General features: G+C 35.9%; 1 protein-coding gene across 21 annotated transcripts in view; it reads right to left on the bottom strand.

Annotated features, from left to right (window-relative positions):
* The window catches only part of R3HDM1 (R3H domain containing 1), a 195761-nt gene that overhangs the window by 63441 nt on the left and 118921 nt on the right, over positions 1 to 13399 (bottom strand). For all 21 annotated transcript variants that reach the window (XM_057316255.1, XM_048214552.2, XM_044388238.3 and 18 more), the window contains one exon: positions 8239 to 8362. In XM_057316255.1, the coding sequence (XP_057172238.1) occupies positions 8239 to 8362 (124 nt within the window). The remainder of the gene's footprint in view (positions 1 to 8238; positions 8363 to 13399) is intronic.

The raw sequence follows: 13399 nt of genomic DNA, 5'->3' as shown, positions 1-13399 counted from the left end.
TTAGTACAGATGGTAGTTACATGAACTTGGAGCTAAAAAAAAAGACCATATATCGAAGAGTTTAAACGATCAGCCCATATGTCCTCTCCTTGGGAGGGACTCTCCTTTACTTGTTTTACCCATTTCTCTCAAGATGTGCGGTTTGTGACCTCCTGTATTTCAAGGTCACACTTGCTTGCCTGATTATAATTAGATCTCACATGTATATGAAACAGTTGGGAAGAGGAAAAGGAGGCTCAAATGGTGACATGTTTCAGGTTCATGTCCCTTGATCCGTGTCTCTCAACCTAAGTATTTTCATGCCAATCTTCAATGTTTCTTGTTGGGGTTTAGCTTTGCTGTTTTGCTTCAAAGGCTGACTTTGCTCAAAATGTATAACTCTGTTGCTATATCCCAGATGAATCCACACAAGATTTAACAAAATTTTCATAATCTGGCTCTCTTCTCTGCAAAGTTGACTTGCTTTGCCAAGAAATCAGACTTTACCCGGTGGGGCAAAGCCAGCTTTAATCTGGATGCCTGTGTACAAAGGGCCACGTTCTGTATCATGGGTTAAGTCTTAAGTCCTTGTGAAGCAATGATTCTTCTCTATACACTGAGTAGCTTTACATTCAGGTTTATATTGAGGCAGGAAAACTCACCAGGTATGAACCACACTGCGCAGGAAGCGGCCAGGGCCTAAGGACTCTTTCTAAGCCTGTCATGGCTGAAAAAAGTATCATTTAACATTTGATACTCTGTTAGACTAGCACCCCAGGAGGGAAATTCTACTGGTAATTTGGACAGGTACCTGAATGTTTTTCTAGAAGTTACAATGAGATGTTTGACCACTCACTCCAATAATGACAACAAAAAACCCACAACCTAGTAACTAGTTGAAAAGTATATAATTTTTTTTTTATTAAAGATTTATTTGTCAGAGAGAGAGAGCGAGCGAGCACAAGCAGGGGAAGTGGCAGGCAGAGGGAGAGGGAGAAGGAGACTCCCTGCTGAGCAGGGAGCCTGATGCAGAACTCGATCCCAGGATTCTGGGATCATGACCTGAGCTGAAGGCAGATGCTTAACTGACTGAGCCACCCAGGAGCCCCCAAAGTATGTAATTTTGGAGTATATTCTCTAAAGAGCAGGATATTAAAAGCTGAAGAAAGATTGGGGCGCCTGGCTGGCTCAGTCAGAAGAATGTGTGACTCTTGATCTAGGGGTCATGAGTTCAAGCCCCATGCTGGGTGTAAAGATTACTTAAATACAAATTTTTAAAAAGCTGAAAAAAAGATTAAATCAACTTTTTTGGGTGACGTAAGACCATGGGAACTATGCTGGTTAAAGTTACTATAACCACAAGGAAAACTAGAAATAGTCAGTTGGAAAGCACTAAAAACAGAAAAATCCACCACATCATTCTACTAATCAAATTAAAGATAAGAACCTTACCACTGTCTATGTAAGACAAAGTCATTAATAATTTATTAGCAACATAATATAAAGGATCATCTAATCACAAGTATGCCTCACTTTATGCACACTTCATAAATAAAATTTACATTTAAGAGAACTATTCAAGTTGCTCACAAATTCCTCTGAACCTGTGTTTAAGCAAAGGAATCTCAGGCTGCTGAGCATCAAATGTTACAGAGTGGCACTTAGTAGAGAAGTGGCAATGTGGTTCAAGTTCATTATCTAATTATACAGTCTAAAAGGCAAGGAAGGGACATAGTTCTGATAGTTTAGATGGTATAGTTTGAAGACTGCCAAGTCCGAGAAAAAAAAACAAAACAAAACAACACAGTGATCTAGAAAAGAGGAGGAAAGCTGAAGACTGGGAAAGAGGAAGTAGAATCCTAGAGAATGAAAAGTACCATCAGGTTGCTGGAGCGGAGGTGGGCAGGGGGATGGGTTAAACAGGTGATGGGTAGAGGCACCTGGCTAGCTCAGTCAGAGGGCATGTAACTCTTGATCTCAGGGTTGTGAGTTCAAGTCCCATGTTGGGTGTAGAGGTTACTTATATAAACTTAAAAAAAAATAGGTGATGGGTATTAAGGAGGGCACTTGTGGTGGTGGTGAGCACCAGGTGTTGTATGTAAGTGATGAATCACTAAATTATACTCCTGAAGCTAATACTCTATGTTAACTAGCTGGAATTTAAATAAAACTTGGAAGAAGAAGAAGAAGAAAAAAAAAGTCTAAGAGAAGAGTATTTCCAGTATTCTAACACACAATATATATCATCAGCTTGGTTACATCTAAATTATTCTTTCTTTAATAATAAGTGTTTCAGTATATCAGAAATTGAAAAAAACGAAAACAAAAACAAATCCTTCCTGCGATCTATCTAGGTTTAACCTGGAAGTTAGAGGAAAATAGGATCTGCAGCACCTGTACAAATTTGTGTCAATATTGTGGGAAAACATATATTTTGTAAAGTAAGCAATGCCAATATTAAGTGATACCAAACAGAATAAACATCCAGACCTCAACATAGGTGTTATTTAATGCTGTCATTCTGCTTTGTTAAAGGACTGCACTGCTGCAATATTACCCCATTTCTTCCAGCACTTTCAGAGGAGAGCACAATCAATTCTGCAAGCAAAGAGAACTAGGACAATATAAATTGATGGCTTAGGCACTTCCCTGGAGGGCTCCAAAGAATATTCTATTTTTAACTCTCCTTCACTTCAACAGAGAAGAGAGCAAGAAGGAAACAGTGCTCAGCAGAAAAGTACTGCACAGGCTTTAACAGGCTAGTTTTACTTTATGCAGATGACCTGAACAGCATTTGTGTTAAAGGAAAGCATTCTTAGTAACACGGATTAGATATAATGAGAAAGATAATAAAAAGAACCAAAGGACTGCTTCGTCAGAACAGCCCTAAATTTAAGGGGATTTCATTTAAGTTTTTCAAGACTAAGCTTACAGCAGAAGCAGTGTAAGGGTAGATTTGTTTTTTTTTTTTTGATAGGCCATTTTTGCCAACTCTGTTTATCTGTAACTAGATGTCTACAACACAATTTAGATGAACTGTTTCCAAATCATTAAAACCTCAAGTTTGTAATCCTGGTGCATGCCTGCAGCACATTTTTAGTGAGCAGGCAAGTTCAACTAAGGATAGCCTCTTAGGTGAATTTAGAAGACACAAACACCAGCCCACCTTCACTATTCTTTCTCCTGTATCACCTTCTCCTGTATTTCTGTGCCTGAAATAAACACAGACACAAACACAAAAAAAACAAATCTAATAAAAACAGCCACGTAGAGGTTATAGCTCATGGCTATTTAAATGATGACCCTATAGAAGAGTCTGTACAGCTCAAGGAAATCTGTGGGTACTTACCAGATACCTTTGGCTCCAGGTTTCAGTGGCGGCAGGTTAATGGAGAAGGGAAAAGGGAAATAGGTGGATTTGTAGGTATTACACAATGTCTGAATCTGTGCTGGTCACACAATACTCAGAAAAGCTCAGAGAAATCAATGAAAAAGCAAGGATAACCAGGGCCATCATGAAGTAACGTCATTACAAAATTCCTATTATTTGAAGTCAAAAGATGCCAGTAAAGAAACTAGCCTCGTACTGAAGTCCCTATTTAACACAGCCAAGTCCCCTGCTAATATCATCTCTCTGGTGCTTATCCAATATGTCCATTTTTTCCTTGTTCACCCTTTACAACCAAGTTAGTTTTAAATTTGTGCTCTGCAATGCTGCCAATATTCTCCACATGTTACAGACTGTTTATCCTAAAATGTTCCTTCTATGGTGTGGTTCATCGGGAACCTACTATAGTCTGCTGGTAATGAAGCTTAATTGGAACCACATAGTTCTGAGTTCCTTGAAAAGCTAACACTGATGATATAGTGCATTGATATTCTCTGAATTTATCAGCTGGATGCAAAATTAAAATGACATTTCATTTTACAGAGTCATTTTGCTTCCCACATGCATACAATATCACAGTTTGGAGAAAAAAAAAATGAATTATATCCCGGGTCAGAGCCCAAGTAGTTTCAGATGCTTTTAGGTGTCTTAGTTCCATTAGATGGCATGCATTAATGCACACTAATATTCCTTAAAAGTTATGCAGCAACAGAGAAAGATATACTCGATTTTTGCTAATGAGTCTGGCATGCTTAAGACATTAGACTTTTAAGAAAAGCTATAAACCAAACTGAATCTGCCATTCAAATCTACTTTGGAAAAGAAATTAAAGCAATAGCTTTCACAAATTTTTAAAAGGTAAATTATATTAAGACAAGGTTGTCATTTAAATTCAAATCCCTATTTCTGAGTATGATGCATGATTAAAAGGCATAATAACGGAAAATATAAGCAAATATTAATACCTTAATACAGCACTAAAAAAAAAAAGAAAGAAAGAAAAAAAGCAGTGGAAACCTGAGTAAAAAGAAGCCAGGAAGCAGCTGAAAAAGAGACCGGTTCACTGTGAGAAATGTAAACCTCTCAGACAGTGCTACGGCCCCGAATCCAACAGCTCAGGAACAAGGCCAATTATTGCAAAATATTAAACATATATGGTAAAGCTGCAAACCTTTCAAAAAAGAGTCATAGGAATGAAAGCAGCTACACAGAAAATAGCCAGGGCCTCATAAATCCAAAATCTTTGCTGTAACTACTATGTGCAGAACGGTTTCTTTATATCAAGCTCCTTACATGTAGTATACTTTATAGTATTCAAGCTGTAAACTTTATGATAAAGGGTTAAGATAATAAATCCTTATTATTGCAAATGGCAAATAACCATATCTTCTGAAATAGTTGCTTGTGTGACTCTAGTAATTGACAGTAAGTCACTAAGCTATTGCAAACCAATCTTCTAATATTCTACCTTTCTGAACTAAAAAGGACTCACGTAAGCTAGAAACATAGAATCATGGAATTTTAGAGTACACAGAGGCTTCAATAAACAATATAGTAAACCTCCCTTACACTTTACAAGTTAGTAAATTGAAACCCAGAAGCTTTAAGTGATAGCTCTAATACCAGTTAAAAATGAATAAGGGCTGTCAGGATTTTACTCCTATTTTGTTTTCTTTCACACTACACACTCCATTGTCTGAAAGCCGCATATAGCCAGAATTTCTTCTGCTTCTGTTGACTGGGGTTGACTTAACCTTGTTTTGAATGACCACAACAGTTTCACATTCATAACACAAGATATGTATGTTCATTCCTCAGCAATAGTGTTAGCACTGTTTTCAAGTCAATTCCCATAACTGTCAAGGGGATCAATAACTATTGTGGACCTCTAGCACGCATGTGGGATAGAAGACCAAAGCATTTTATCCTTGAGATATCTCTCCAACCTTCTTCCTGCCCCCAAAAGGGAAAATAACAGAAAATCTTTTATTTCTCTTGCCATATCCCCTGGTTTAAGATTACTTAATTCAAGAAGTAATCGCCCCCCCAAACCAAAAACCTAAAAAACAAAACAAAACAAAAAACCCAACAAACACCACTTAATTCAATTGGATTTGTTAAGGTAGGGGACAATTTCTTTAAATTCATATATAAACATTTAAAAATTATTCGTGCCCCAGTGAAGAAGAGCTGTTCCAAACCTATTGTTTTCATTATTTGGTTGAACAATTAGGTTTACCCTTTTATGTAATAAAAGAAAATAATATGCTTCTTCACTAAATGTTGTTTGACAAGAAACAAAAATGTAAGAGACATTAACAAATTATTTCTAATTTTAATCAGACTGGGATTGTGGAATATATGTAGGGAAATATAAGGAAAAGAATAAAAAATGAAATCCAGAAAGTATGATGTGTACATATAAAAATATAAACTATGTAGACAAAAACTGCTATAAATTTGTTAAAAATCAGAAAAAATTGCCTTGTCCATTTCCCACTGCATTTTACTTTTCTATTAGGATACACACAAATATAAATGCACACTTTTCTACATGCTTTAACATAAAAAATAACCATTAGCTAACTACAAATTCTTAGATTATAACTTTTTTAGTAGTTCAAATCCTACTAATTCCATTAAAAGGTTTGTTAAAATTGCCAACACAACACTTGCCACTGGCACTACTGAACTTTTCTTTAAAGAGGAATTTGCTATTGTACTTATTAACAAAACAAAATTTCTTTCCCTCTCAGATAAGGATCCTGTGAGGATTTATTTCTCTTTTTTTTCTCCACACTGAATGATATGCAACTAACTTAAGCCTGTAAACCGAGAGGACAGTACATAAAATAAGTGGAAGGACAAATTCTATAAAACATGTTACATTATGATGATTTTAAGAGTCAAACACAATGTCAAAAACTATTCGGACATACAATCTTTTCTGTGCCTGTACTTTACAGATGCAATCTAACTTACTTTTGTTTCCTTCCTTCTCACCATAATTAGCGTTAGGAAAAAATCCACGATTACTGTATCACCTACTCTTTGTAACACAGATATTTTGGCCTTCATTTGGGAGGAGTGGCATGTTCAGTTGTTTTCATTAAGTGGGAATATTTTTGCCGAGATGCATTTGTAAAAGCACACTGGTCCGACCTGTGATTGAAGGTTTTAATTCTGTAGGCAGTTTGACAATGCGGAAGAATAAAAATTTAGCGATGGAAAAGAATGAAACTAATAAGCTCACACAAATACAGAGCAAAGGACCTCTGCTTGCCTCATTAATAAGCTGTACTAATGAACCAAGTTAATTAGTCACACAGGAGATATTTGAATGGGGAGAGTGAAAGTAAACTTTTTTGTTATCATGACATTAACTGTACACTGTATTATAATTTTGAAAAAAAAATCAAGACAAAACAATATGAAAAGTCAGTCACTGTGGCCCAGGAAAACTCAGAAAATAATTTCTATGAGAATAAAACGTGTTTGAAGCTAATGAATGGTGTCACAATGAATGTTCCCTTATAAAGAACAACTTTTGATGACTTTCAAAATTTTATATTATTTGAAGCAGACTGTATTATCAAACTTCAGGAAAACTTGAACTAAAGGGAGTCATAATTAAGACAGAAGACAAATTCTAAGTTGGCTAAAGTGAACAATGTTTGTACTCAATATCCTTTGGAAGAACATCCGTCACACTTACAATACAGGGCTAGTAACACGAAAAAGGGAAGACCTTGTACTAAGTATAAGATGACTCCTAGGAACAATGGGTTAAGAACCTGAAAGCTCCCCTCCAGGGGTGATAAGTAAGAATCCTCTCTGGTTAAGGAAGTTGGTGAGTCACAGCGATCACTGAAGACTGCACAAGTGGGGAGAAGCGAGAATACTTCTCATCAGATTGCCCTGTGCAGACGTCTTTCTCCTAAAACCACGGCTCCCCTTATGACTTGCACATAATATCAAGAGGCAAGAAACTGCCTGAGTGGAGGGTTATGTGGTCTCAGTGAGTCAAGCTGATATAGTGTGAGAGCCTCCAACAGTGACAACCAGCTAAAAAGGCCTCAAAGATACCAATAAACATTCCACTTCAACCACTAGAGTTATGAAAGGCTGAAAAGTACCTTATTACACATCTAGGGCAGAAGTACAAATCTAGGTGGGGTACAGAAAGAAAGGAATTCACTCAAGATAGTTTTTTACACTGAGGTCACAGTAGTTTTCACTGAAAGCTTAAGGAAAATTTAAGAGGGCAAAAGGAAAAGAATCTTTTGAGTTTTAATATATGTGATATGCCTAGTATTAGACTGCATTTGGTTTAAAAATACCTTTCACTATACAACCAGTAAACTGAAAAACAAAACACAAAAAAGATATTTAAGAACATCATTCCTTTTGAAAGCTTACTGAGACCAAGACATCAAAATATCTTCACCAGGCCAGATTCTCAAAGTTGGGTTACTTGGGTCCTTGCTTCTAGGTTAGCTGTTCAGGAGACCTCTTAGCTTGCCTTGTCTCTCTTTTGTTGTTAACAGAGGTGGATTATCAGGCCCCCAAACAGGCTTTACTACAATGGCAGGGAGTAACAGGAAGCTGCTCATTACTCTGATTAGCCTGGTATAGTCTTCTCGTTATGGCTCTGAACACTTTAGCATATAAACCTGGCAGAGTTATTTTCTGGCAGGTGCTATGATTTGCCCACTCTTTCAATCTCGGTGGTTTGTATATTCATACGTATCACATCTGGGACCCCTGACAGGCGGAGTGAGGCAGTATCTTAAGAGTAAGACTGAAATAAAGCAGAATGAAAAAAGCAATATCCATAGCTAAGAGATCATAGCCTCAGAAATATTACTCACCTGTCTGCTGTGCAGGCTGTGGCAGTGGTTGGTTTAGATGTGAATTGTAATGGACAGAAGGGATTGGGCGATACTGAGGTTGACTGGAGTGATAGTGGCCTGGAGCACAGTAACAGGCTGGCATCTAGGATATTGAGAGAAAAAAAGTCAATTTCACTTGCAATAGAAATGTCCTCTCTGAGGAACGAGTGTAATGAGTAATACTTCTTTTTAATACCATCTGAAAACAGATTTTCTTAGCTTTAAATTTAACTGAAAGTTAAAAAAAAAAATTTCAAGCATGCAGAATACATAACAAAAGACACCTACAAATATGCCCAGCAATTAGATTTAATAGGTTTAAAGTTTTCAGGTGCATTTGTTTCAGATTTTCCTCTCTCTTTTATAAAACCAAACACTATTAAAATAGCCAAGGGCTCACTCCAACATTCTTTTGCTCTATGTTCAACAGAAAAACCATTATCCTATAGTTGGTATATATGATTCCTATAAATGTTTTTATTTTTTTATTTTATTTTATTTTTTTAAAAAGACTTTATTTATTTATTTGTCAGAGAGAGTGAGCACAAGCAGGGGGAGCAGCAGGCAGAGGGAGAAGCAGGCTCCCCCCTGAGCAAGAAGCCCAATGTGGGGCTCAATCCCAGGACCCTGGGTCACAACCCGAGCTGAAGACAGCCGCCCAATGACTGAGACACCCAGGCGTCCCCCTATAAATGTTTTTAAACTGCTACTATATGTGTTATCTGTAAAGAAAATTGTTGAAGATTTAAAAAATTTACATTTATGGTGCTCTACTTTATATAACTCCATGCAACTTATTTGCAATTAACATTCCTTTTCTAAGACTTATTTTGGTTGAAACATGTACACTGCTAGCTCATTCAATCTGATCGCTGAACTGCAATCATTGTATACATCTGCCAGTTTATCTACTCTCACGCTAATGCACAGTTGTGCTGGTTCCATTCTTTTTCTCCTATTTCTAATGTAAATTAAAATGCCAATACAAATCTTATTTGTCAATTATATCTTAATAAAACTGGGGAAAAACCCAGTAAGACTAGCTTGATTCTATTTCCTTCTGGAGCTATTTATATCAGTTGTGCTTTTCTCTTAAAGTAATCTGACCTAGTTTAGAATAAGGAATAAACAATTCAGTGATGTAGAAGTTGGTGGTAAATTAACTTTATTAGCTTCATAAGCTAGTTCTGCTCTTCCCATCGGGTTACTTCTAAAAGAAGAGACATCTGTAGACATCTTAAAGAGTGCCTCTTTCATCTGGAAACCAGCTGAATACAGAATTTCTAGATCAGTTATAAGCCAAGAATCTCCTAAATTTACTGTAACATTCTTCTATTTCTGAACCATTAGATGCAATACATATGTGATCCCTTAATTGTTCCTGGAGGTATCAGCAAGCGATAGGTATGTCCTAATTTCAGATCTTAATCTATTATTATACTTTTCAGCATGTGTATAAATAACAGTATATACTTTTCTCCCCCTTAATTAAAAAAACACATCATTGTTTAAGGCAAAAATCGTAACACAATATATTTTATTTATAATGTATACACATGCAACGTATATGACAACAGTAGCACAAACAACTGAGGATAAATAAAATTATACTGTTTATGTGACTACTATATTTTACTTGCAGTTTCATATGAACTTGAAATAGAAACTTATAAGCTAAAGATACTATACAAACATAAGATTTAAAGGACTTTAGTAAAAAAGCCAAAGAAATAATTAAATTAGAACACTAAAGGAGCTCAAGTAATACAGAAGGCAGTAAAGGAGGCATATAGGAATAAAATAGAGATAGAACAAATGGAAAACAAATAACAATGTGGCATACCTACCTCAACATACATATTAAAGCTAAAAGGACTAGACATTCCAATGAGACTAGACAGAACAGCAAAGATGAAATATATAACTATATGCAAAAGACAGACTTTAAATATTAAGGTCACAAATTAGAGGATGCAAAAGGCATACCATTTAAATGCTCATAAAAAGAACACTGAAGTCACTATATTAAAGACAGATAAAATAGGTTTTAAGACAAGAAACAGTACTACAGAGAAAAAAATCATTTCATAATGATAGGAGTCAATGTATCAGGAAGAAATGATAAATATAAATTGCTTAATATAGGTTTCAATATTATTAAAAAACTGGCAGAACTTAAGGGAGAAATAGACAAATCCATTACCATTTACTGATAGAACTGGATAAAAGATCTGAAAAACACGAATCAACCACATTGGCTCAACTGATACTTAGAGGATACAAAATGCAAGAAACAGTAAAATATGAAAGAAATTAAAGATGACCTAAGTAAATGGACAGAGATCCCATGTTCATAAAGACCGGAAGATTTAATATTAAGATGCAGTACCATCCAAAGCAATCCACAGATGCAATGCAATCTCTACCAAAATTTCAACGGCCTCTTTTGCAGAAATGGAAAAGCCAACCATCAAGTTTACATGGAATCACAAGCCATATAGGCAAATAGTCAAAGCAATCTTAAAAAAGAACAGTTGGAAGACTCACACTTCCTGATTTTAAAACTTCCCACAAAGACATAGTAATAAAACAGTGTAGTACTGGCATAAAGGTGGAAACAGAAAATAGCATAAACGTTGAGTCCAGAAACAAACTCTTGCATTTATGGTCAACTGATATTTGACAAGAGTACCAAAACCATTCAATGGGAAAAGAACAGTGGCTTCAACAAATGATGCCAGAACAGATAGATACATATATGCAAAAGAATGATGCTGGACCCTTATACCTCATTATCATACACAAAAATTAACTCAAAATGGATAAAAGACCTAATTACTAGAGCTAAAGACCATAAAACTCATAAAAGAGAACATAAAGATAAAATCTTTATGACCTTGCATTTGGAAATGGATTCTTAGATATGACTAGAAAAGCAATAAGCAGTAAAATGAAAAGATGGACAAAACTGATTTCATCAAAGTTAAATTTTTGTAGATTAAGGATATTATCAAAAAGTCAAAAAGACTTTTAGAATAGAACAGGTGAACATATTTGCAAATCACACACCCGATGAGGGTCTCGCATACAGTATATATAAAGAACTCTTACAACTCAACAACAAAAAGACAATCTCCTGAAAAAATTGGCAGAGGACTTAAAATAGACATTTCTCCAAAGGAGGGAGAAAACAGCCAACAAGTATATAAACAGATGATCAATATCACCAATCATTAGGGAAATACAAGTCAAAACCACAATGAAACACCCACTTCACATCACCAGGATGGCTAGGATAGTAATAACAATTTTAAAAAGGTAAATAATAAGTGTTACTGTCAAAATGTGGAGAAATTGGAACCTCTATACATTGCTGATGGGAATACAGAATGACACCGTGGAAAACAGGCTGGCGATTTCTGTGTTAAACACAGAATTACCATATAATTCAGCAATTTTTTTTTAAAGATTTTATTTATTTATTTGACAGAGATAGAGACAGCCAGCGAGAGAGGGAACACAAGCAGGGGGAGTGGGAGAGGAAGAAGCAGGCCTCCAATGGTGGAGCCTGATGTGGGGCTCGATCCCAGAACACCGGGATCACGCCCTGAGCCTAAGGCAGATGCTTAACGACTGAGCCACCCAGGCACCCCTAATTCAGCAATTTTATTCCTAGGTATATACCCAAATAAATGTGAGTGGATACTTGAATAAAAACATGTACCTACATATTCATAACAGTACTGTTTACAATGGGCAAAAGGTGGAAACATCTCAAATCCATCAGTGGTTGAAAAGATGAACAAATGGTGGTATATTCATACAACGGCATATTATTCAGACAAAAGAAGGAATGAGGTACTGATACATGCCACAACATGGATTAACCCTCAAACATGTTAAACTAAAGAAGCCAGACACAAAAGGTAACAATATTGCATGAGTCCATTAATATGAAGTATCTAAAATAGGCAAATCCTTGGAGACAGAATGCAGAGTGGTGGTTGCCAGGGGCTGGGGGCTGGGACGAATGGGTAGTAACTGCTTAATGAGGAGGGTTTTCTTTTGGGGTGATAAAAATAAAATATTTTAGAACTAGAGAGAGTTGATGGTTGCAAAACTCTGTGAATGTACTAAATGTCACTGAATTGCTCACCTTGAAATGGTTAATTTTATGTTATGTGAACTTCATCTCAAAACAAAACCAAAAGAAATCACAAAATACGAAAACGACAGAATACAAATTCTTTTCAAGAGCATATAGATCTTCCCCCAAAAGACTACATACTGGGACATAAAATAAGACTCAAGAGATTCCAAAACAATGAAATCTTAGAGTAGATTCTCTGACCACATGAAATTAAAATAGAAATCAATAATAGTAAGGTATTTAGAAAGTCCCAAATATTTGGAAATTAAATAACACACTACTAAAATAAATCATCTGTCAAAAAAGTCACACACAGGGGCACCTGAGTGGCTCAGTTGGTCAAGCGTCTGCCTTTGGCTCAGGTCATGGTCCCAGGGACCCTGGATCAAGCCCCACATAGGGCTCCTTGCTCAGTGGGGACCCTGCTTCTCTGTCTCTCTCTGCCCTGCCTCCCCCCACCACTTGTGCTCTCTCTCTCTTTCTGTCAAAATAAATAAATAAAATCTTAAAAAAAAAAGTCACACACACAAAAGAGACAAAACATTTTGAATGAAATGATAACAAAAACACAACACATCCAGTTTTGTGGGTTGCAGCTAATTGCCTAGAGAGAAATTTATAGCATTAAAAAATTTATATTAGAAAGGAAGAACAATCTAAATATGAATGATCTATGCTTCCACCTTAAGAAGCCAGACACAAAGGAGCAAATAAAACCCAAAATAAGCAAATGGAAGAAAACAATGGTAAAAGTAGAAATCGTTCAAATAGAAAATGAGTAATAAAATTAATGAAATCCTAAGTTGGTTTTTAAAAAACATCAATGGAATTGATAAATCTCTTGAGTAAATAAAGGAAAAAGAAGAGAGGAGTGTAACTACCAACATTAAGAATTAAAGAGGCGATACCACTATAGATCCTTAAGATACTAAAAGTATAATAAGGGGAATTCGTGAATGACCATTTGCTAATAAGTTTGACAATTAAATT

This window comes from Ursus arctos, unplaced genomic scaffold (genome assembly GCF_023065955.2).
Source record: "Ursus arctos isolate Adak ecotype North America unplaced genomic scaffold, UrsArc2.0 scaffold_1, whole genome shotgun sequence".
NCBI classification, from domain to species: domain Eukaryota; kingdom Metazoa; phylum Chordata; class Mammalia; order Carnivora; family Ursidae; genus Ursus; species Ursus arctos.
This window is presented reverse-complemented; position numbering and strand designations above follow the sequence as displayed.